Raw genomic sequence first — 23,596 nt, forward strand, 5'->3', positions numbered from 1 at the left:
TCACTCCTGGGGACAGCAGTCGGACTTCTTGCAAGTCCAAGGTGGATCCTGGTGTGAACAATGGCTTTGTTGTTTCCACACTGGGAGCGACAGGTTATAGGCCAGAGTGGTATCTTTTAGTCCTTATGTGTGAGTCTTTACAAAAGAAAACAGGTCCAAATAATTAGCAAGCCACTCTCAAAACACCAGAGAAGGGAGGAGTCAGTTTCTGCACTGTTTCCAAGCCATCAAAAGACATAATGGGAATGTAGATTCACTAATGAATGTATATACAGTGTAACAAAAAGAGCAGCCGGTTCTTCCAGAAAGTCGGGTCATTTGCTGCTTTTTTATTTACTGATTTTCTTTTATACTATGATTAATAAATGATAGGGAAATGATTTGATAAATAAATCATGGGAACATGAAAGCTTGTATACCCCAAGATACACCAGAGGAAGGATTTTCAAAGCCGGCTTTGGTGAAGCAGGCTTGCAGAGGTTTTGTGCCCTAAAATCCCAACACTTCCCTCACCAACTGCCTCCGGGACCACAGATCAGAGGAGGCTGGCTCAAACAGGAGTCCCAGGTTCCCTAGGAACATGACCAGCTCGGGCCTGGGACTCCCTTCTGCTAGTCACTCTAGGCCCTCCCCAGGAGCTCGGGGCGTGAGTGGATACAGAACAATCTGCCCAGGCAGTCACTGGCTGCTTAGTGTGGCTTGCAGTTCCATTGTTTCTGAGCGTTGTTTTTATTTGTTTGTTTGTTTTTGGTTGAGACACTACAAGACTGTTTGAATGAAGATTGCTGGATCACTTCAAGACATGAACCAATTCAGAGCATAGGCCAAACATCTCACGGTCAAGACATCCACATCCCGTGTGGCAGGGCTTGGGTTTCCATTTGACCCCATCGCTGATTCCGAATCCCTGCTGGTGCAGAGGCAGCAGGGAGAGTTCAGGTAGTTGGGTTCCTGTCACCCACATGGTAGACCTGAACTGATTTGCAGGCGTTTGAGAAGTGGCCCAGAGGGTGATGGGAGCACTCTCCCTCCTTCCTCCCTCTGTAGCTTCCCTCTTTTTCCTCCCCCTCCCTCCCTCTCCCTCCCTCTCTTCCTTCTTCCCTTGCTTTTCTCCATCCTTTCTTCTTCCTTTCTCTCAGCAAATAAACACAATTAAATCTCTTCAAAAATACCAATCTGTTGTCTCTGCTACCATACTCATCTGAAAGTATAATTCCAGTGTAGTTATGGGACACTGGATTTACAGACAAACTGGTTTAAGCTAACTCTTGTGGCTCAATCACTTTTTTCCCCTCAGGAGAATGCCCATGAGATGTTGCCATCCCCCTTAGCCCCATCTAGCCTAGGTCTTAGATCCACATCAGCTCTTCAGGTATATCTCCCCTCACTTGATCACCTTGCCAGGAATGCACCAGCCTTTGATTTCCATGGGTTTTAAAAATATAACATGGCAAAATTTTTCCTTATACTATCATAGCTATTTTAGTGCATTGTTTATCTCCCTATCATGCAGCACATTTTTAAAAACATTTTAAAAAATTCTTATTTATTTTAAAGGCAAAGACAGGGAGAGAGAGAAAGAGAGTGAGAGAAGTCTTCCACCTGCTGATTCACTCCACAAAAGGCCCCAGTAGCCAGAGCTGGACCAGGCCAAAGCTGGGTTTCTCACACGTGGGTCTGTGTCACACGTGGGTTGGCCTTCCTCCATGGCCTTCTCTGGAGTATCAGCAGGGAATGGGATCAGAAGCAGAGTGAGTGCCCTGATGCGGGGTGCGGGCACCGTGAGTAACTTAACCCTCTCTAGCAGAAAATCACCTTCCACAAATTCTTTCAGGTAAGCCTGTGTCTTCTTTGTCTCCCCAGTGCCCAGTGCGTCACACACACTTTTGACCCACCATTTCCTTTTACAATCACACTGGCCACTGCCTGAAAAAACCTAGGTACCACAAACGCAGCTATCAGCCTCTGGTCTTAACACAAAGGGCTGACAGAGCCGACCATATCCCTGGATCCTAGCAGCTGGCACCAACCCCACAACCCCAAGACATCGCCTGCCTTCAGGAAGCTCCAGTGGCTGCTCCTTCAAGGTTATAGGCAGAACACCCTGAGCGTTCAAGTTGGTCTGGATGCACTTAGCTCACTTTGTGGTGCTACAAGGCGTGCTTGGCATTCGCTAAAAGTACCAGTCCCCCTGCACAGCATTTGGCCCTACACAACTCTCTTGGTCCCTCTTTCTGTGTCCTGATAAAAAATGCTCATGTACAGGTGCTGTAAAACGTCTCCCCTGCTCATATCTTCCTGCTGAAGAAGAAAGGAAGTTGTACACAGCAGTGGGAAGGAAAGAGGGGCGCCAGGTACCGCTGATAGCTCAGGGTGCACCTGCTACACTTGCAGCCCGCTCTGAAAGTGGAGGGCACGAGGTCTGTGCTTAATCCGCAGCATTTATCACAAAGGCCTCTGCAGCTAGCGATAGGAATATTCCGCTTATTAGGGAAGGCAACCCCTGCCGGGAGGAAGGCAGATTGATTGCACCAGCCTCCGACTTGGCCCTGCTGAATTAAGCCCTTCACTCTGGCTGGATACCCTCGGAGCCACTTTCTAATTGCCATTTGTCTTAGGGCTCCCTCAGGGAGCGGGTGGGGAATCAGGGAGAGCTGATACTTCAAAAGTCTCTGCAGAGTCTGATTTGTAGGAGATACACACTCCTCGTGACACACGAACAAACTGGCGCTCTGTTTCCCGTGCCTTAAGATGCATGAAGCATGCAGAAAGGCAAGCGGCTGAGGTTTGTGACAAGCTGGCCCTTCAGGATCTGTCTGTTGTTCTCTGGTCCTTGTACCTGTCACCCAGCTTTGCTGTGTGTCCCCTGTACCTCATCCCAGGGCAGAAATCATCAGAAAGTCTTCCAGCAGGATTTTCTGTAATATTTCAGCCGTTTCCAATCAACTTTCCCATTAGCCTGACTAGATACCCTTCGTGTCCTTGTGAGAGAACTCAGCAGACAGAACAGGTGCCTCAGAACAGCACGGCGCACGGCTACTCACATTTTCTGAGCGAAGCCTCTTGGCAGGACAGCCCCCATCTCTGGGGTGCAGCATGTAATACAGTCGGACTTTGCTGGCATGTTTTCGGCTCTGGGGAGAAAAGGAGAAAGCATGAGCTGTAAGGGAGAAGGCATCTGGGGATGACTTGAAGCGGCTGGTGACAGACAATGCAAAGAAGTGTCTGTAGCAGAGACCGCCCTTCCACGCTCCAGGGTTGGTGTTTCAGACAGGTTAAAGAGCGGGCCCAGAGCTGCAAAGCCCCAGTTCATCTCAAAATGAGACAAAGGCGCAGGCACAAGGAGATTTTAGCTCCAAGTGGATGACTATTGAACTGTCTCCCCAAAATTCAGTTACAGGAACTAGCACATTGGTCAACAGTGAGGCACAAAGCAGCAATAAGGGGATTGGTTTTTCTCCATCACTCCTGCCACCTCTGCCAGCGTCCACGTGACCAGGAAGACGGAGCGAGGAGCAGAGCCAGGTATCAAACCCAAATAAAATGACTCTCCTGCCTGTGGTCTCACCATGCTTATGAGAGCTCCGCAAAAGGATGAGAGCACGGGCGACACTCAAACTCCACCCCCAGAGAACACAAGTCCCCCCACGCACACACCTCCACTCCATGGATCTCTTTATCCTGCAAGGGGATGGCCCCAATGCTTACAGAGGGCAGCGTCCTCTCGAATACACCTGAACTCCTTCATCTGCGAGCGTTTTCTCTCTGCGTGTGGGTAAGCCTCGTCCCTCTGCTGACTTCCCCTGAATCCCATCTGCAAATCCTCCCTTGTGTCAGAAACAAGAATTTAGACACAGCCACCCCTTGCCATCAGGGTGCATAAGAAACTGCTAGCATTAAATACCTATTGCTACAGAGGATCTGACTCTACCCCATCCATTGCTGCAGCCCTCTGTTCCCCACCCCTGCCCGTTAGAGATGACAGCCTTCTTTCTGAAATCTTTGCTCCTCTTGGCGATTATCTACAGGTGAGTTTGCAGCCAGGCCCGGCAGAGGGCTGACTTTGAAGATCAGCCACAAAGGCACAACGGCTTTCAGAGACCACGCAGCTGGTTGCATCCTGATTGCAGGATACCCTGCCGGTCTTTCCTGTGGACCGCACTCATCCATCACCCTTTCAGTGTCTACAGCCAGAAGACCTTGCTCCCCGACAGGCTCTGACCATGCTGACGGTTTGAACGGGTGTGAACCTACGCCCTGCAACATGAGCATTTTTACTGAGGCATCAAAGCACTAAAGTCTCATTTTCAAATGTATCGCCAACATCTGTAGCCAGTTCTAGGAGACCACGTGGGTTGTGTTAAAATAAAAGGAAATGATCAGTTTATGTGGAAGGCAGAGTGAAAGGACAAGATCACCGATCTGCTGGTTCACTTGCCAAAGGGTCAAGCAGAAGGCACGAGCCCTCCATCCTTTTCTGACACCTCCTGATGCCTTCCCAGGCATGTTAGCAGGGAGGGGATTGGCTGTGGAGCAGCTGAGAGTCCCAGAGCATTCATACATGATGCTGCTGGCATTACAGGTGGCTGCATATCCTGGTGCACCACAACGCAGAATCAGGCGATTATCTGGAGTCTATTTTGACAGGAGGATTGGCAGAAGAGAGAGAGAGATCTGTGTGGATTTGTGTCAAATGATTAACATGGCTCTGCTTCAGCGTGTTTTGGAGAATGACGCAGGGCAGAAGTAGCATTCTACCTTCTGCAAACATACTAGCCACTAAAACCTGAACACACTTTCCACTGGTTGGGCCACTTTCAGAGGTGGGAGGTAGCAGTAACATAATGCCACAGTGAAGAGCAGCAAGGAACACTAAAAAACCCGCAAAGGGCCAGTGTTGCGGTGCAACAACCGAAGCTGCAACCCCAGCACAGACATACCATACAGGCGCTGGTTCACATCCCAGCTGCTCCACTTCCCATCCAGCTTCCTGCCAAGGACTGGGAAAAGCAGTGGAAGTGTTTGGGCCCCTGCCACTCATAGGGGAGACATATATGGAATGAATTCCAGGCTCCTGGCTTCAACTTGTCCCACCCTGGCAATGGTGACAGTGGCACAGGCATGGCCTGGGCTGCTGCCGAGGGCACACACACGTGATCACCAGGGAGAAGAGCCGTGACCATGCAAACTCTTACAGACTTCCTCTGTCGTCGGTTAGCACAGAAGGTGGTCTCTTGGCCACTGCCTCCCTCTCGCATCTCCCAGCCCTGGATTCCCAGCCTGCACAGTCACGGCCACAGCCAAAGTCTCACCACATGCGGCTGTATCGTGTGGATTACTTCTCCCTCTTCCCTAAGCCACTCCATTTCATTCTGGAAGACTTTTTTCAGCAAAGTTAACTGTTCCACAGGTGCAATTTGACAGAACGAGAACCCATCCGCTGAACAGAAAAGGGAAATCAGTGACGAGGGGGGTGGCGGCGCATGCGCGCTGAGAGCCCCTAGGCTCTGCAGCTTGCTGGTGACTGCGTTTCGGCGGTCCCTGCATGGGGACTTCACCCACAGCTCACCTGCCCCAGATTCCGCATGGACAGGGACTGACAGCGCTCCATGTAGAACCTTAGCCTGGGATTAGGAGCCCTGATTCGGGATAGGGCAGCAAGACCCTTGTGCTCCATCGTTCCGCAGCTACCCTGGACGTCCCTATTTCCGTCCAGATTCCCAGGCCACAGGTAATGTCTCCTGTGCCCATGAGCCAAGGGTCCGATAGGCTGATGCCACCCCAGAGCTGCTTCCTAAGGGTGCCGATGGGCAAAGGGACAGAGGTCCCCGCAGGTTGCTCTGGGACACCCTCCAGCCTGCCTGGCCCAGGGCCCAGGACCTGAAACCCAAGGGTGAGGAAGTGGCTGCATCCTCACCTCTCCGCTCAGCATACCCAACTTTTTTCACAAGATCATATTTTCAGAGTCACAGCACCCACCTCCCATGTAAAAGCAAAACTCCCTGAAGTTGGACACAGATACCTCACACCGTTCCGTTTCATGTTGAAAAAGTAATATTAAAATAAAAAGAAAAGTCCCCTCCAAAAATGTAAGAATGCAACCAGCACAGCGATGCTCAGGGCAGTGTTACCGCTTTGGGGACAAAAACATAGGAGATTGAGAAAGTTGCAAGTTCATCAACAGGAAGCCAAGGAAGGCGGCCAGGAGAGTGAGTGCACCTCCCACAAAGCGTGGGCAGAAGAGCTTCCAGCACAAATGGGGAACGGAAAAGGCTCAACTCAAACTGCATATAAGTTATTATCATGACTATGTGCGTGTTCAGAAGCACACCAACAAGAGGCAGAAAGGCAAACAAAAAATCATTTTCTAAAATAGAGTAAGAGAGGCTTTCCATCTACACCGTAAACGCAGCAAGAAATGAGCAATGCTGAACTACAGTCATTTCATACCGGTGTACTTGCTACGGATGGTCATTGTCACTGTTAATGCGAGCCGCTGTTAGCGAGGGTTCCTACATATCTCGGTGTGTAATTCACCCCACTTGTGGCTGCTATTGCTAATGGCTTATCCGCCATCAGAATAAGGGTTTTTTTTTTTTTTTTTCAGTTGCACTGTTTGGTGTCAGAGAAGCCTTTTTCGCTCAAGAACCATGACTGTTACTGCAAATTTTGGCAAGTCCGGTTGATACTTGCAATTCCAAGCAACAGAGACGGGCACAGCAAGGCTAGTGCCATCTGCACAAAGGAAAGGTACATCTGATACTGGCTCTCACGCCACGCAAGAAACACAAACACCACCAACGAGTCCTGATCAACTTTTGAAAAACAAGTATACTAACACTTCACAATTCTAAGACTCTCAAGTCAAGGCAATTTTAAAGACAAAGAAGTTCCCCATGTGAAGGGTACATTACAAGTAGGACAGAATTTCAGGAAGGGTGAAACCAGGATTGTGGTGCAGTGAAGTAGACTGCCGCCTGCTACGCCGGCAGCCGTTATCAGAGCACCAGTTCGAATCCCAGCTGCTCTGTTTTAATCCATCTTCCAGCTAATGCTCCTTAGAAGGAATCAGACAATGGCCAAGTTCATGAGTTCCTGCGTCCTTGGAGTTCCAAGTTCCCAGTTCCAGCCTGGCTCAGCCCCAGATGTTGCAACCATTTGGGGAATGAACCAGCAGATGGAATAAAAGATTTGCTAGCTCGCTCACTTGCTCTTCACTGCCCCCCAAAAGTTCTTTAAAAGCGCTTGCATTAATACTTTTCTCTTAAGCAAAAGGCATGTCTTTCACTCGAACCATGTCAATTTGCAGCTTCCCAGTTGTGCCTGAAATGAAAAACTCTTCCATTTTAAGGAAAGCCTCAACACCTGAAGTGAGGCACTGTGGCGGGTCAGACATAGCTGAAGACTGGTTTATTTTCCTGAAATAGTCTCCTGCACTCCCTCTCAAGTACAATTCCAGGAGAGTCTACTCCAGGGAGCAGGATAGAGAGCAAGCAGATCTCTATTTCAGAGACATTGCTGCAGAAAAAGAGGGCAGAGCACACAAAGACATCACGGCCTTGTGCTCCACCTGAATACCGGTTCCAACAGGAGAGGTCCCATTAAGAACAAAATGTACAGCTCAAATTTGCTTCCCAGGAGGCTACTGATTGTTGGCCTCCTGACTGTGGGGCAAACAAAGCAAACTCTGTATTTGCATAATGCTTGGAGCAGCTTTCAAAACCTCCCCCCATTTATCACTTTGATTCATCCTCACATCAGAAGAGCGAGGCTGACAGGACCGGCCTTATCTCAGATAAGCTTTGCAATCCGTTCCTGATTTCCAAGATAAGCTTCCACCATTTTCCTTCATTTCCACATCTGATTACATCTCACAGAAACCCACCCAAAAAAGGCTAAGGACTTTAAAGAAAATGGAAAACTTGGAGCAGACCATACTTGTAGAATGATCCTTAACCTGGCAGCGTGTTGTCTCCATGGGGGTGAGAGGAGTCGGTCAAGGACAGGGTGGATAGGACAACCAGAGTGGTTCCTGGACCTCAGCCAGTTGGTAGGAGGCAAGGGTGTCTTCTCACACAATGGAAGGGGAAGCTGCCCTGGTTTATCGGCTCCATCAGTGAAGACCCCGCAAGGGAGTGACCATTGGGAAGCTGGGGCACCGCCCCATTGGCCCAGTGCAGACAAACCCAATACAAAATCAAATATAAGATCTTCCAAAAGTTTATGGAAAATGCATGTTGTAAAGTGACGGGGGTGCTGGAGGAGGGAGGGGTAGAGATCTTCCTTCTGCTGGTTCAGGCCCCAAATTCCAACAACAATCAGGGTTGTGCAAGGCTGAAGCCAAGAGTCAAGAACTCCAAGCAAATCCCCCACATGGGTGTCTGAGGCCCAAGTTCTTGGGACATCTTCCGTTGATGGGGATCTGGATTGGAAGTGGGCCAACCAGGGCTTGAACTAGCACTCCAACAGGTATGGGATGCCAGCATCACAACCAGCAGATTCACCCGCAGCACAACAGCACCAGCCCCTTTTAATTCCATTTAGTCAGGGACTTTCTCAAGTGTCCTTGTGTGTGTGTTGGGGACTGCCTCCAACACGGAGGTGCAAGAAATAATGGTCCCTGGGTTCCAGCTTTAGAACTCCACCCAGGCTCCAGAGCTATCAAAAGAGTCTGAAGACAAGGCCTACAGCTCAAACTGCACCAAGAAGGTCCTCAGAGAATAGAAGGCCCAGCCAGGCTTCAGAAGATCACATGGAAGGTCCTGATGAGTGACAGTCAGGAAAAAAACCGAGTGATGTCCAATAAGACTTTTTTCAAAGAAAACATTTTGTTTTTATGTGAAACACCAAATTACACAGAGAAGAAGAGGCAGAGAGAGAGAAAGAGATCTTCCATCAACTGGTTCACTCCCCAAATGGTCTCAATGACTGGAGCATGGCCAATAAGAATCCAGGAGCCTCTGGATCTCCTATGTGGGTACGGGACCCAAGGGCTTAAATCATCCTTCGTTGCTTTCCCAGGTCATAATCAGAGAGCTGGATCAGAAATGGAGCCCACGTTAGAAGCAGGGATTGCAGGCAGAAGCTTACTCTACTATGCCATGGATCAGCCCATAAATCAGCAGTATTGATAAGGAATATCCTCCTCTTGAAAGCCATTGGTATTGACAGTCTGGCTATGCTTGGCTATTGTATTAGAGGTCTCATAACACACAGGCAAATGAAAAACAACAGATTGTCAAGGTGTAAAGTTTCTATCTTAGTGAAGGAAATAGGCATATAATGAAATGGACTTAAGCGCAGTTTTTAGCACGCTGCTGTTTAAGGTATCAGCTTTATTAAAAGAACTTGAATTTTTTGGTCTTGATTGTTCCTATGATTGAACTTGAGTTGAAGAAGATAAAGCAGCTTAGCAATATGGAGAAACAGCTGACAGTGTATGAAAAAGTCAAATAGAGGGCCTGGCGCAGTAGCATAGTGGTTAAAGTCCTCCCCTTGCACTCCCGGGATCCCATATGGATGCTGGTTCTAATCCCGGTGGCCCCGCTTCCCAGCCAGCTCCCTGCCTGTGGCCCGGGAAAGCAGTCAAGGATGGCCCAAAGCCTTGGGTCCCTGCACCTACAGGAAGAGGCTCCTGGCTCCTGGCTTCAGATCAGCTCAGCTCTTGGACCACTTGGGGAGTGAATAAATGGATGGAAGATCTTTCTCTCTGTCTTTCCTCCTCTCTGTATATCTGACTTTCCAATAAAAAACAAAATAAATCTTTTTTTTTAAGTCAAATAGAAAGGGCTTCCTGAATTCTCAGGTATTTTGCTGAAGGAAGTTTCTTTTATTTGATAGCAGAAATCAGCAAATGTTTCTCCCAGCTTCTGCAAAGAACCTTAAGCATGAATGCTACTCACCAGTTCATCACTACCGAGCTTTGATTATCTGCAGAGTGGTTTATGTCTCCCTTCAAAGAAACTGAATAGCTCTGAACCTAGAGCAAACGACCCAGGAGAGAAGATTCCAGTAAGCCTTGCTCTGCACCCATCAAGGTCTAATAGAAGTTGTTGTTTTCTTATGTGGAATGGTGATGTCTTCCTTTCTTTGAATTTTTTTTAATTCAAGATTTATTTATTTTTATTGAGCAGGCGGTGTTACAGAGAAAGAAGGAGATTCAGAGATAAAGAGAGACGATCATGCATCGACTGGTTCATTCCCCAAATGGCTACAGAGGATGAACTGGGCTGTCTTGCTGCCAGGAGCCAGGAGCTCTTCCAGGCCTCCAACATGGGCTTCCAAAAAGACTTTTGAAAAAGCATGTGCTGCAAGAGGTAGATGTGACTTCTCAACCCTGTAGGCTTTGTGTCACTTAATTCCAGAAAATATCAACTGAGGATAAATGGCACCCAGGAAATCGCAAGGCAACTGATGGAGATGATCTTATGTTCAGAAAGCACAGAGACAGAAAGTGTCACAGCTTAGCTCGGAAAGTTTTGTGGCTGTTGTCACATGGCAGGGACCACTGTGCACTCATGCAAACAGGCGACTTTGTAGGATGCAGAGAAGGTGGTGGGCAAATCAGTGAGACTACGACGATCCCCCACAGGAGAGACCAGGACACACACGAGATGACCATCAGTGGCACAATAAACATTACAAGGAGTGCAACTGAGTAAAAAGTTGCAAAGCAGAACTGATCATTCAGGATCAATAAGGAAACTAGGAAAGTATCTAGTCTCAGGATTGGGGAAGTTTTCTACACAACAAGTGGTCGAAGCAGGAGTGACAGAAGTAACGCAACAACAAAATAGGTGTTTTACATCTGAGATACGCAGAGCTTCAGAAAGTTCATGAAGGAACAAGTGTCGTGGTGCCGTAGGTTAAGCCGCTGCTGGGAAAGCCCACATTCCGTGCTTTCTATCAAACTTCCTACCAGGACCTGCTCTGCAAGGCAACAGTTGATGGCTCAAGTAGTAGGGTATCCACTGCCCATGCAGGAGACCCAGACAGAGCTCCTGGTTCCAGTCTCTTTCTCTCTCTCTCTCTCTCTCTCTCTCTCTCTCTCTCTCACACACACACACACACACACTTATGAAGCTCCCACAATGTAGGAACATCTGTGTAACACAGAAAAGAAAACAGTGTGATGCCTTTCAGATACAGAACTCTCAGAAATTTGTACAGGTACAAAGGGAGAAAAACAGACAAGATTAAAAAAATGGAATCATAGAAACACACAGAGGTAAAAGGAACATAAAGGAAGTTCATCCAAATGCTACCTTATAATTTTTAAATTAAAAATATGTATATTTCCATCCATCAACTTGGCAAGCTGTAAATTGCTACAGGCTTCCTGGGTGGAAATTTTGCAATATATATTCAAAAGGCAAAAACTTATTTGCTCCAACAATCCTATTCCTATGAATTTATTTCAAGGAAGCAATTAGAGACAGGCAATGCCATTTATTTATGATAGTGAAGATGAGATAGGTTAAATGCCCTAAAATGAGAGCGATAAATATAATATCTAGGCAACATTACCAAATAGCTATTAGCAAACATAATGATAATATCCAGTGACATGGAAAAGCACATATAATATGATATTCAGAAAGAAAAGCCATTTCACACCAGAATGTAGATGATGCCAGCTCTTTAGACAAAGATCTCTTTGTGTATACAATGTATATATGTGTGTATATATGTAGAAAAACATACCCAAATAGCGATATCTTACATGCGTGACAAGTGATTTTTCATTTCCTTCTATATTCTTTTTTGAATTTTCCAGATTTCCTAAGAGTAAACGATGCCAGTAAATCGCAAGTTTACAGGTGCATTCCAACGGTGATGATTTAGCATTCTAGCAGTCCTCCTTTAAGACGAGGAAATAAGTGTCAGAAAAACAAAATATTTGCTCCAAGATCCCACAATGTATAAGTCCTCAGAGAACTGGAGGACCATCTGTTTTGTTCCTGTGGCATCCTCATAACCTATCGCCATACCTGACACATGGTCTGTACTTTGTGAAGACGTGCTGATTGAGAAAACGCACGCACGAGTGAAAGCAGCAGCCAACCCCAAAGGGCAGGTGTTCTACCTACAAGTCAAGGCCCCTGGACCCCACACTGAAGGACCTGGCTCCAGCTCCTGGCCCCAGCTCGCCACTGATGCAGACAGGTTCCAAGAAGCAGCAGTGACGGTTCAAGTAAGTAGGTTCCTCCCACCCCTGATGACTGAGGTTCCAGCTCCTCTGTACACACAACCCCTCCTGGGGGCCACTGAAGGCATCTGTGAAACAAGCCAGCATTGGGGGATTCCCTGCTCATTCTCTTTCCACCCAACCTCTATCGCTCAAGTCAAGAATTTTTAAGTCTATTTGTGTGCGTGTGTGTGTGTTGGAACACAAAAGCAAGCCCAGGCTTTAAAAAGAAAAAAAGACCCTTTATGAATAAAGACAGTGTATACAAGCGCTGTGTAGATTGTAATCAACATTGTGCTTTTCCTACCCCACCCTTGAATCTCCAAATTCTGCATGCAACGCAAGGCAGAGACAACCACAGCGAGCCTACACACCAAAGCTGTTCCCAACAACGCCACCAATGGGCCCTGCGCTGAGTGTGTGCACCTGGGGAGAAGCTCCCAGCAGGTGCACTGACTGAGCCTTTCCTGGATGAATGCACAGTCCTGCACAAACAGGGGCACTCATGTGACTAGCACGAAGGGGGAAGAGTCCCAGGAGGACAGACACTGTGGTACATCCAGCTTGCTGAGTAAAAGGCAGGGTTGATTAGGCCATCACTTCCACAAATCCATATTCACAGCCCACTGGCTTTGCAAAGCCTCCTTTAACCCTGGTCGTTCAAGAGGCTGCTGTGCCAGGCTGACATGGCTTGGTGTTGAACGCAAAACCCTGGGCATTCGGGCTGTTAGAGACTCAATTGTGTCTCCCTCCTCTAGCTCCCTCCAAAAAAGTTCACCCACAGAAAGTCTAACATCCTAAGGAGATTGTGTTCCCAGACAGGGCCTTTGAGGAGCTTCTGAGGTTCAAATGAGTTCCAGGGAAGCTCTAGGTGAAAGGACAGCCACCTGCTCGACAAGGAGACCCCAAACCGGAAATCAAAACCATTGGCACCTTAACCACAGACTCCCAGCTGCCAGAACTTGGAGAGAATGAATACCTGTTGCTCAGAACCCCCGTCTATGATGTCTTGTGACGGAAGCCCACCCTAACACATGGGGCATCCCCCTGCTTATACACAGCACTCAGTCCATGACTTAAAGATTTATTTATCCGAAAGGCAGGGTGACAGACAAGGGGAGAGACAGAAAAACAAAAAGAGGGAGGGTGAGAGAGAGAAAGTGTTTGTGTATTTCATCCACTGTCTCACTCCTTACATGGCCACAAAAGCCAGGGCTGGATCAGGCAGCAGCCAGGAGCCTGGAACTCCATCTGGGTCTCCCATGTGTTTGGCAGCACCTGCTGGTTTCCTAGGCAAACTAGCAGGGAGGTGGATCCGAAGCGGAGCATCCAGCTGGACATGAGCTGATACTCTGCCATGGGATGCCAGTGTTGCAGGCATCAGCTGCATTCACCATCCGGTAATGCCACTGCCACACAGCCCCAAAAAGGGTTAACCTTAAACTCTCTAGCATGAGGCCACTTTGCTTTTCCCAAAATATGTTTAACTGAGAAATGAGTGTCTTAAACGAATGCTGGATTAGGACAAAACAAATTTCCATTGGAGAAAAACGTGTATGCTGGGATAGGCATTACCCATGACTGCGTAAACATGTTTGTACTAAATCTATATTGCTGACAACCTACACAGCAGACTATATTCATGCATTACCATTTTAAACCCATGTCTTGCAACTCAAAAAAAAAAAAATTGAATCTCCACCAAGCGCGGAGGAACAGTGGTTCTGTGGTGGGGGTTCAGAGCTAAATCTGTCTCCGTGATGTCTGTACATTTTAAGCAGAATCACATGAGAGAGAAAAACACGGGCTCATCTAGCCCTCTCTTAGCTGTTTGGGAAAGCAACAAAAATGCAATTTTCCCAGAAGCCCCCTGTAGGAGTTGTTACAGTTCGAGATGAGGGGAAAAGCAAAGCCTGTGTGATCAGTGATTAAAGTCAGAGAAGACAGGGTGATTTGAAATAACAAAGCTATCAAATCCCTTGGAAATGTGGAAGCTTAAACATCATGAGCCAATGCTGGGCTATAATTTCCCAAGGTCTCTGATTTTTTTTTTTAACACAGTTCATGGCTAGACTGAGAAAAAGGCTAGCACTTGACAAAAATATCACATGTGAAGTCTTTCAAGATGAACTCCACTCCTGCTGACAAGCAAAGGCAAGTGCAGTGCTGAGCTCTCTGGAGCGAGGCTCAGTCTATGGGGAGACTAGGTCTTGGAGAGTCCTGCTGTTGGGAGACAGACGAGGAACCGGACAGGAGAAGACCGCACCGATGCAGCCAAGCACAGGTGCAGGGCAATGCTAAGACGCAGGTGTGTGCTACCCCAGAGACACCTGCTCTGCAGCCACATGTCAAGTTCTCCTTTCACTTAGCATTGGCATGTCTTGGCACACACCTAATAATCACCCTCCAAGTGGACTCAATGTTCCAGATCTCACAACTTCTGCAGTCCTTACCTCTCCCCCACGCTGTGCTGTTATACATTCTGTGCCTCTTGGCAATACTTGTGGAGCTGGGGAGCCACAGTTGTGGCACAGCAGCTCAAACCACCACCTATGACATCAACACCCATACTGGAGTGCCAGTTCGATTCCCAGCTGCTCTGCTTCTATGCAGCTCCCTGATCATGTACCTGACAACCATGTAGGAGAGCTGGGTAGAACTGTTGGTGCCTGGTGTCAGCTTGAACCACCCCTGGATTTGGGGGCCATTTAGGGAATGAATCTGCAAAAGAAAGATTCTCTCTCTCTTTCTCTCTCTCTCTCTGTCTCTCTGCTTTTGAAATAAGTAAATGAATCTTATGGAAGAAAAACACTTGGTTAATACTTAAATAGCCAGGAAATCACTTATTTATCATAGCCCAAATGAATCCCATTTCAAAAAAAGAAATTAAAAAAATAGAAAAAGAAGAGATGAGCAAAGCAAAGTTTGAACAGAGAACTGCTCTATACCTCAGCAAATTACCTGTTTAAAGCTCCAAACTACACAAGAAATGCGACTATTCTTTCAAGGATGTTAATAGCCACATTACTTTTAAAAATGCTTCTATCTGTGTAAGAAGTCTTCAAAAAGTCCATGGAAAATGTGTATTATGCACATTTCAAAGTTTTTCCACCAAAATAAACTGATCACCCAATTCCAATTTCCCAAATTTTTGAAAACCCCTCATATAACATTGACAATATGAAAAAGAAAAATGTAAGTCAGAGTTTCAGAGAGGGAAGAAAGAGAGAGATTCTATCATCTGGTTGACTCCCAGGATGGCCACATTGGCTGGGGCTGGGCCAGGCTAAAGCCAGGAGTTCGAGGGCTTGAGCCACCTTCTGCTGTGTTTCCAAGCTGCCAGCAGGAGACTGGACTGGAGGTGGAGCAGGTGGGGCATGAACTGGAACCCACGTGAGATGCTGGGTCCGCCAGCGGCACATTTACCCACTACACCACGATCCCGGCCTCCCGCAATTTTTTGAGGCATGTTTCTCTGCATGGCTACATCCCTTCCCTGCTGTCCGCACAGGCCTCTGAGCCAGGGTTTTGCCCTCAGAATTCCCTAGATATAGTGACACATTCACAGGAGCCCTCACCCCTCATGGGCACTGACTTGCACAGTGTCCAGCTGGGACACCAGCATAACAGTAAATGAAAAGCGGGGTTTCAGCAGGTGAAAAGAAAACAGATTCTTTTTTTTTTTTTTGTTGGTTCCTCTCGTATTTCAACTCCTGAGTTCGTCAAACAGGCAAGCACTCAGAAGCCAATTTCATTTTCCCAGTAACATTGGCACTGTTTACCACCATTCTGCAGATCTTACGGGGAACCCGCACGTGCCACCAGCCTCAGCTCTGTTATCGACACAGGCTCCCCCTGCCACCTGATTTTCAATTTCTCTATTTGCCTTTCCAAAGGCCCCACATTCTGCCAGTTTGCAGGTCGCTTTGATTGGATGGCATGATTAAAGAAAAACAGGGAATTTCTGAAATAATGCATCCCTCTCTCTCTCACCAGGTGGCTGAGCACACAATGGCTTTATTCCATCAATAACCTAAGGTGTGCCGGAGTCTGTCACTCTTCCTCCACCACCACGGCCGCCACCCAGGCACAGGGAGGGTACAAGGAAAAGGTGGGAGTCCCTGGGAGCCACCTCAGTGCACTGCCTACCCACCGTACGCTGGAGTGGTTCTTTTCCTCCATTCTTCCCCCAACGTTCAGTCCTGGGACCAGTTAATTCAGAATCCTAGGGCGCTTTGAACAACACAGGCTTCAGCCTTCATTTTAAGCATGGCTTCGGGTGGAGGTGGGGGGAGAGATCCAGGGATTAGAATTTCATTTTTTATCAGTTCCCCTGGTGGTTCTTAGGAAAGTGGATTTTTCTTTTTTTTAATGTTGGCTTTCCTTCCTCTCCTCCCCACCTCCTTACTAATCCTCTCCTCTCCCCTCCCCTTCTGTAGCTGCCAAGCCCAGATTGGAAGGAAAAGAAAATAGACCAAGAGAGCTATCTCCCGGCTTCAGCTGGATTGCACTTCATGCAAGAGGCACGTTCAGGGAGCAGTGGTCTCAAGGCCAGTCTCCCAGGCCCTGTACAGAGCCGCCTGGAAAGCTTAGAGCTTGAACGAAGCTTGTTGTTGGCAAGGGCACCACAGGAGCCACCTTGCAGCTCTCCAGCCCTCTGGTCACCGGTTTTCATTTCTCTGAATCGTCTCTCTCCCACCCCGCCAACTCTCATCCGCCTCCCCCTAGCCACCTGCAGCATACGTCGCCTCAGCTGTCCTGTTGCTCACCCTCAATGCTTCTAAGAAGTCATCACCTCCTCATTTAAACCTAATCCCTTCCCAAAGTCTTAGTGTGGAATGCCAACACTTGTGCAGCCAGCCAACGGGTCCAAAACCAATTGAAGCACAAATGCCGATATATTCAAACGAGGAGTTCAGAAGGAAGGCAAATACATGTCAACAGGAGGCCATCACCAGTACAAAAACGACAACACGAAATCGCGGAAAGTAGAAAGAGGACATAGTGGGCAGTGGGATTATAAAACATGGCCAACTGAGACTTTCAGCTTCACAGATGAGAATCCATGAATGGAATATGCCACACAAATGGAACCAAAGATGCAACATCTATGATCATTTCAGCATACAGAGAAAAAAGAAGCTTTGAAGAAAGCACATTCTCATGACAAAGACAATCTGGAAAGGAATAGGAAAATCTTCAACCTGATAAGCTTATCTGTGAAAACCGTAAGAGCACCTTGATGGAGGACATGGAAGCTGTCTGTCTCAAGTGAGGCCTCAAGGCATCACTCTCCTTTTAGAAGCTGCACTGTCTGTGGAATGATGCTGTAACAAAATCACAGTTGCTGTGGGGGAGCACCTAGACCAGACAGTAGAAGTAAAGCTATGTCTTTTGCAGATGTGATCCTAACAAATCCACAAAGGTGGGTAGTTGTCAAAGTGGTAAGGCTAAATGCTGTTCAAATCCGTAACAGAAGATAACTCCACACTTGGCCTGGCCTTCGTTCCAAATAGTGCTGATTCAGAAGTAAACGGCACACTAGGGTCTGTGAGTAGGATCTACTTCTAAACCAGGTAGACAAGTGGCCAACGAGCTGGTGAAAACATGCTTGGTGCCCCTATTTATTAAGGAAATGCAAATCAAAACCACTGTATGGTACCAATTCAGATGTGATCAAAAGACAATCTGAACGATTCTAACCAGTGTTGCTCAAGATTGGGGGATATTGAAATCTCCCTAATTCCTAGCAGGGATGCAGAAGGTGTGGCCGCTATGGAAAACAGCTGTGCAGTTCCTAAAATTCCCAATAATCCCACTCATGGATATACATGCTCAAGAATGAAAAACACATATCTACTCAAAGATTGGTACATGACTGTTTGCAGCAACGTGATTAACAACGTGGAAATGGTCCTACATTCATCAATAGACAGACAAATAAACAACATGTTGTCCATCTCCCTAACCAGCCGATCATTCGGTCATAAAAAGGAGTCCATTTCTGATGCAGACTACCTCACAGATCTATCTTGAAAATGTTAAGTACTGGGAATTACACATAAAAGGTTTCATATTACCTGATTCCACATATGTAAAGTATCCAGAATATGTAAATATGCAGACAGAAAATAGATTAGTAATTACCAGGAGCTAAGCAGAACAAAGAACACGCATATGACTCGTTGATACTACCACACTTACTGCCAGGGAACACAGGGTTTCCTGAAGAAGGCACCAATATTCCAGAACCCATGGCAAATAACACCCTCCTCTGAAACAACCAACCACCACCAACCGCACATGTAATATGGGGAGCTTTCTCCTCTTTCTACCAAAATAAAGGTGTTGCTAAAAAGTAAAATTATACATAATTACATGAATAAATGGGCTTTCTTTAAAAAATAACCTCCAAGAGTTTATAGAAAAAAATTGTTTTAAAAATCAAGTATTGGGCCCAGCATGATGACTCAATGGCTAAATCCTCACCTTGCAAGCTGGGATCCCCTATGGGTTCTGGTTCATGTCCCAACTGCTTCCCATTCAGCTCCCTGTTTGTGGCCTGGGAAAGCAGCAGAGGATGGCCCAAGTCCATGGGCCCCTGTGCCCACTGGGAGACCTGCAAGAAGTTCCCGATTGCTGCCTCTGGCCTGTCCAGCTGTGGTCATTGTGGCCACTTGGGAGGTAAACCGACAGATGGAAGACCAATCTCTGTCTCCCCCTTCATCTTTCTGTAGTTCTAACTCTCCAATAAATATTTTTTTTTTTTTTTGGTAAAAAGACAGAAAATTATCCAAATGAATGCATTCTTGTGTTTTTTAAAGTAATGTATCACGATGAATCACAGATTATCTGAGAAATGCAAATAGAGCACAACATTAAAAAATCAATGTTATTCATCACATTAATAGACTAAGAAAAGAAAAGAAATGATGTACCAATCAATGCAAAAAGATCATTGGATAAACCCCAGCAACCTGTTTGGAATTTTTTTTAACTTTATGAGCTTGGGATAGTGTTGTGGTTTCAATGCATCTCTCAGAAGTTCATACGGAGATGGCATTGAGAGATGGCCTTCGGAGAATCTTCAGGGTGAGTGCCCAGGGTGGCACTAGCACCCTTCTAAGGAGAGGAGACCTAGTCAGCACACTGCCTTGCCATGTGCTGCCTTCTACCATGGGGCAAACAGGCAGCACCAGATGCTATGTAGATATCAGCTCCATGATCATGAACTTCTCAGCCTCCAAAGGTACAAACAAACCAACTTCTATATGTTAGCAATCACCTCGTCTGTGACATTCAGTAGGAGCAACAGGAAACAGACGATGGCAGGAGTCATCTCCCTATGCAGGATTATATGAAAATTACAATCTTGGACCCAGCACAACAGCATAGTGGTTAAGGTCCTCACCTTGCACGCGCCAGGATCCCATATGGGCGCCGGTTCTAATCCCGGCAGCCCTGCTTCCCATCCAGCTCCCTGCTTGTGGCCTGGGAAAGCAGTTGAGGACAGCCCAAAGTCTTGGGTCCCTGCACCTGAGTGGGAGACTAGGAAGAGCTCCTGGCTCCTGTCTTTGGATTGGCTCAGCTCCAGCCGTCGCAGTCACTTGTGGAGTGAACCATCAGACGGAAGAACTTCCTCTCTGTCTCTCCTCTCTGTATATCCGCCTTTCCAATAAAAATAAATGAATCTTTTTTAAAAATTACAATCTTCCATTAAACTCACCAAAAAAACACACTCATTTATTTTAATAATAGAAATAGGAAAAATGTGATTCCAGTCACTACCACTGTTGAAGATCACAGCGGAATCACCTTGCCAACAATATAAAGAAAAAGGGAGAACTCTAAGAGTGGGAAGTCAAGAGCTATAATGCACGCCTTGCAGAGTCAGAACTATTGGAAGAACCAGCACACAGTCCATTTCAACTCCAAGCATCAGGACATCTGATTGACTGGAACTCTCTTTCTGGGAGCAGCCACCATGCAGCCTTCAAGAGCACGCCTTAAAGGGATGTCCCTGCCCAAGGCCAAAGCAGTGACAGGATGTGGTGATAAAAATATCTAAGGTATGGCGCAGTACCCTAGCGGCTAAAGTCCTCACTTTGCACGTGCCCGGGATCCCATATGGACGCTGGTTTGTGTCCCAACAGCCCCATTTCCCATCCAGCTTCCTGATTGTGGCCTCAGAAAGCAGTCCAGGACAGCCCAAAGACTTGGAATCCTGCACCTGTGTGGGAGACCCAGAAGAAACTCCTGGCTCCTGGTTTCAGATCAGCTCTTTTCCAGTCATTGCAGCCACTTGGGGAATGAATCAGCAGACAAAAGATCTTCCTCTCTGTCTCTCCTCCTCTCTGTATAGCTGACTTTCCAATAAAAATAAATAAATCTTTAGAAGTTTTAAATAAATAACAAGAAAGACGCCTGACATAGACTGACATTGAGGCTAGTGAGTAACTGTGCAAAGGCTCAACTTTTCCACTTATAGGTAACTCATATCAGAGCAGGATGTAGCTTCGCAGTCACAGGTTGCATGGAGCCAGGATCTGAAGCCGGCTTTTCTGAATCCAGAAGCTGCAGTCTTACCTGTGTGGCAGGATAACTCAGATCACTGCATGGGCACGTTGGCAGATCTGCACATTGGCTGATCCCCATCCTATTCCTGGAATACGCACGTGCCCCCATTCACTTCTTCCATGTAATAACTGTCAGCTCCAGGACACTAATTTCATCCTTGCCCAACCTCCCACCACTCCCACTGTCTTTATTACACTGTTTGCCTCCTTTATTATCTTCATTTATTAAGCAATTCATCAACTATAATCTTACAACCTAACAACTCCCCCAGCTTGTCTCAGGGAGCCCAGACCACACCCCCTCGGAAAGGGACAATGTTTGATGAATCTCCTAATACTCCAACGAGTCACAGCTTACAACGGGGTCCAAAAACAGCCTCTTGATTTGAGATGAATACAGTCAACATATTCATTAGTCTCAATGTCTTGAGGAAACGCAACTGTCTGTTGACCTCGGCTCTGCGTGGCTTTCTCAAACATGTGGTCCATGTTCTGTAACTTCCTTTTGACATTCCTCAGTCTTGATCGCCTGATTTTGATTCAGAGTCCCTTCTCAAAGTCAGCCCGTAGTCAGAGCTGTAAGTGTTTAAACCAGTGTAGCCCTACAGTTTGGGTTAGGCGCGTCCACAGCCAAGGAGATTAACTGCATCTTCACCCAAACATTACCAGTAAGCACGTGAGTCCATGATATCACGCACAGCCTTTCCCCCCCTGCCACCTGCCCCTCGCTAGAATTCAAGGCAGTGCACTCCGCTTCCCTCGGACGTACTAAAATTTTGCAAACTGATGGAAAAGGATAGGGACTTGCAAGTTTTATTTTCCAAAGAGCTGGGAGGAGAAGGAGGGCTTAGCTCTCTGCAGCTCCCCGACAGCCCACTGCCAAGCTTCTTCCGTCTTGGAGGAGGGACACAGCAGCCGAGGGGAGGATGTGACTGCAGTTCCTTTCTTCTTTGCTGAATTAGGAATCCAGCAGAAATGAGTGCCTTCTACACAGCCATCTGTTCTCCCCCACACAGTCCTTTCTTCTGGACTCAATCAGGGGGTGATATGTTGCTTCTAAGGCACATTTCCATCCAATTCCTCCTGATTCTAATCTTCCTCCTGTCTGCTGGAGTGACTGTCTGAAATCCATCCAAAAGTACAGGAAGGAATTAACTAATATTGGCACCCTATTGATAGGCTTGGCTTTCTGTAGAAAAAATTACTGCAACTCTATGAAAAAGTACAAGTCTTTCCATATTTCAGCAGTGAGAGAAGTTACCCAGTGATGAACTGTAGTGGGGAGACAGTACATAGAATCACACAGATTCACCCACTGACTCCCATGTTCTTAGTGAATATTACGTTCAGACAACATTCAAGAAAACACCAGCATAAACCACCTGAAGGGCACATAAGTTGGGCTGAGTTGCAGAAAGTGAAAAAACAAGAGTAGAAAGCTAGATCTGCTTTTGAATTGAAGACAGGGTGTCATGACAAAGCTGGCTTCACAAAAGCTGTTGAACTAAATACCAGCACAGGTACCCAACTTCATTTTATGATACCGTCTAATTTATATTTCCTTGACCATAAAATCAAAGGTAGAACATGGCTATCGCTAACGCCTGAATCAATTTTTAACACTCTGTATTCATGATAGAAGGACTCTGAAAACGTCATCTCAGATTTATAACACTAAAAGCTTGTAACAGAAGGAAAAATATCCCAAATCAATTCTCTCAGCTTCCACTTTAAAGAAAAAAAAACTAAAAAGAAGTAAATTAATCCTAATGCAAGTGGGAAATAGAAAAAATCATAAATATTCACGGTATAAATCAAGAAAGGAGAAAATGGAAAACCAACAGAGAAAAATTAATGTAAGCAAATCCGGGTTCTTTGAGAAGGTCATTTAACTTGATAAATCTCTAGTCACTCCAATCAGTAAAACATAAGACAAAAAAAGCACACATCTCATCAGGAATGAGAGATGCCACACAACCACAATTTCTGCACACACTCAGATCAGAATAAAGTAATACTGTGAACAACTTTTCTAACTGTCAGTTCTGCAACTTAGCTGAAATGAGTGAATTGATCAAACAGACTACCAAATATCAGGACAGAAGGAAGGAACAGCCTTCAGAGCCTATCCAATAGGGAAATCTAAAATGTAGTGAGAACCTTTCCACATGGCTTTCCGAGGGCTTCGCGGGTAAGTTCCAACAAACATTCATAAAAGAATTAACACCGGAGCCAGTGTGATAACACAGCACACCGATCCTCCAGCCTGCGGCAATGGCATCCTATATGGGTGCTGGTTCATGTCCTGATTGCTCCACTTCCCATCCAGCTTCTGGCTAATGATGTGGGAAAGCTGTGGAGAATGGTTCAAGTCTTGGGACCCTGAGCTCTCGGGAGATCCAGAAAAGACTCCTGGTTCCTGGCTTCAGATCAGGTCAGCTTTGGTTGTTGCAGCCACTTGAGGGAAAGAATCAGCAGATGAAGACCTCTCTCTCTCTCTCTGGATCCCTTCTCTCTCTCTGTCAAATCTACCTTTCAAACAAAAACAAATAACTCTTTAAAAAATACCAACTTGGAGAATCAAGATGGCAGAATAGAGTAAGTACACATTTAAACGGATGGAAAAACATTAGCCAGTGTGAAGCAGAGAGGACACATTTCAGGAAATAGGAGAGGGCAGAACAACAGCAGAGGAATACCTTGAGACTGACAGACACAGGAAAGTAGCAAAAACAATGGTGCAGCATTGCAGTGACTGATACCCCAGCAGCATTCAGCGAGCAGAGATCTGAACTACAACAGCATCCAGAACTCCACCAGCAACAAAGTGGGA

The 23,596-nt window shown here is 46.6% G+C and overlaps 1 protein-coding gene across 1 annotated transcript in view; it reads right to left on the reverse strand.

Annotated features, from left to right (window-relative positions):
- Positions 1-23,596, reverse strand: part of ZMAT4 (zinc finger matrin-type 4) — a 244,525-nt gene that overhangs the window by 192,118 nt on the left and 28,811 nt on the right. Inside the window, exon 2 of the mRNA XM_040994238.1 lies at positions 3,045-3,134. Coding sequence (XP_040850172.1) covers positions 3,045-3,134 — 90 coding nt within the window. The remainder of the gene's footprint in view (positions 1-3,044; positions 3,135-23,596) is intronic.

The sequence above is a fragment of the Ochotona curzoniae genome, unplaced genomic scaffold (genome assembly GCF_017591425.1).
Source record: "Ochotona curzoniae isolate NIBS_2020 unplaced genomic scaffold, NIBS_Ocur_1.0 contig_899, whole genome shotgun sequence".
Taxonomy (NCBI): domain Eukaryota; kingdom Metazoa; phylum Chordata; class Mammalia; order Lagomorpha; family Ochotonidae; genus Ochotona; species Ochotona curzoniae.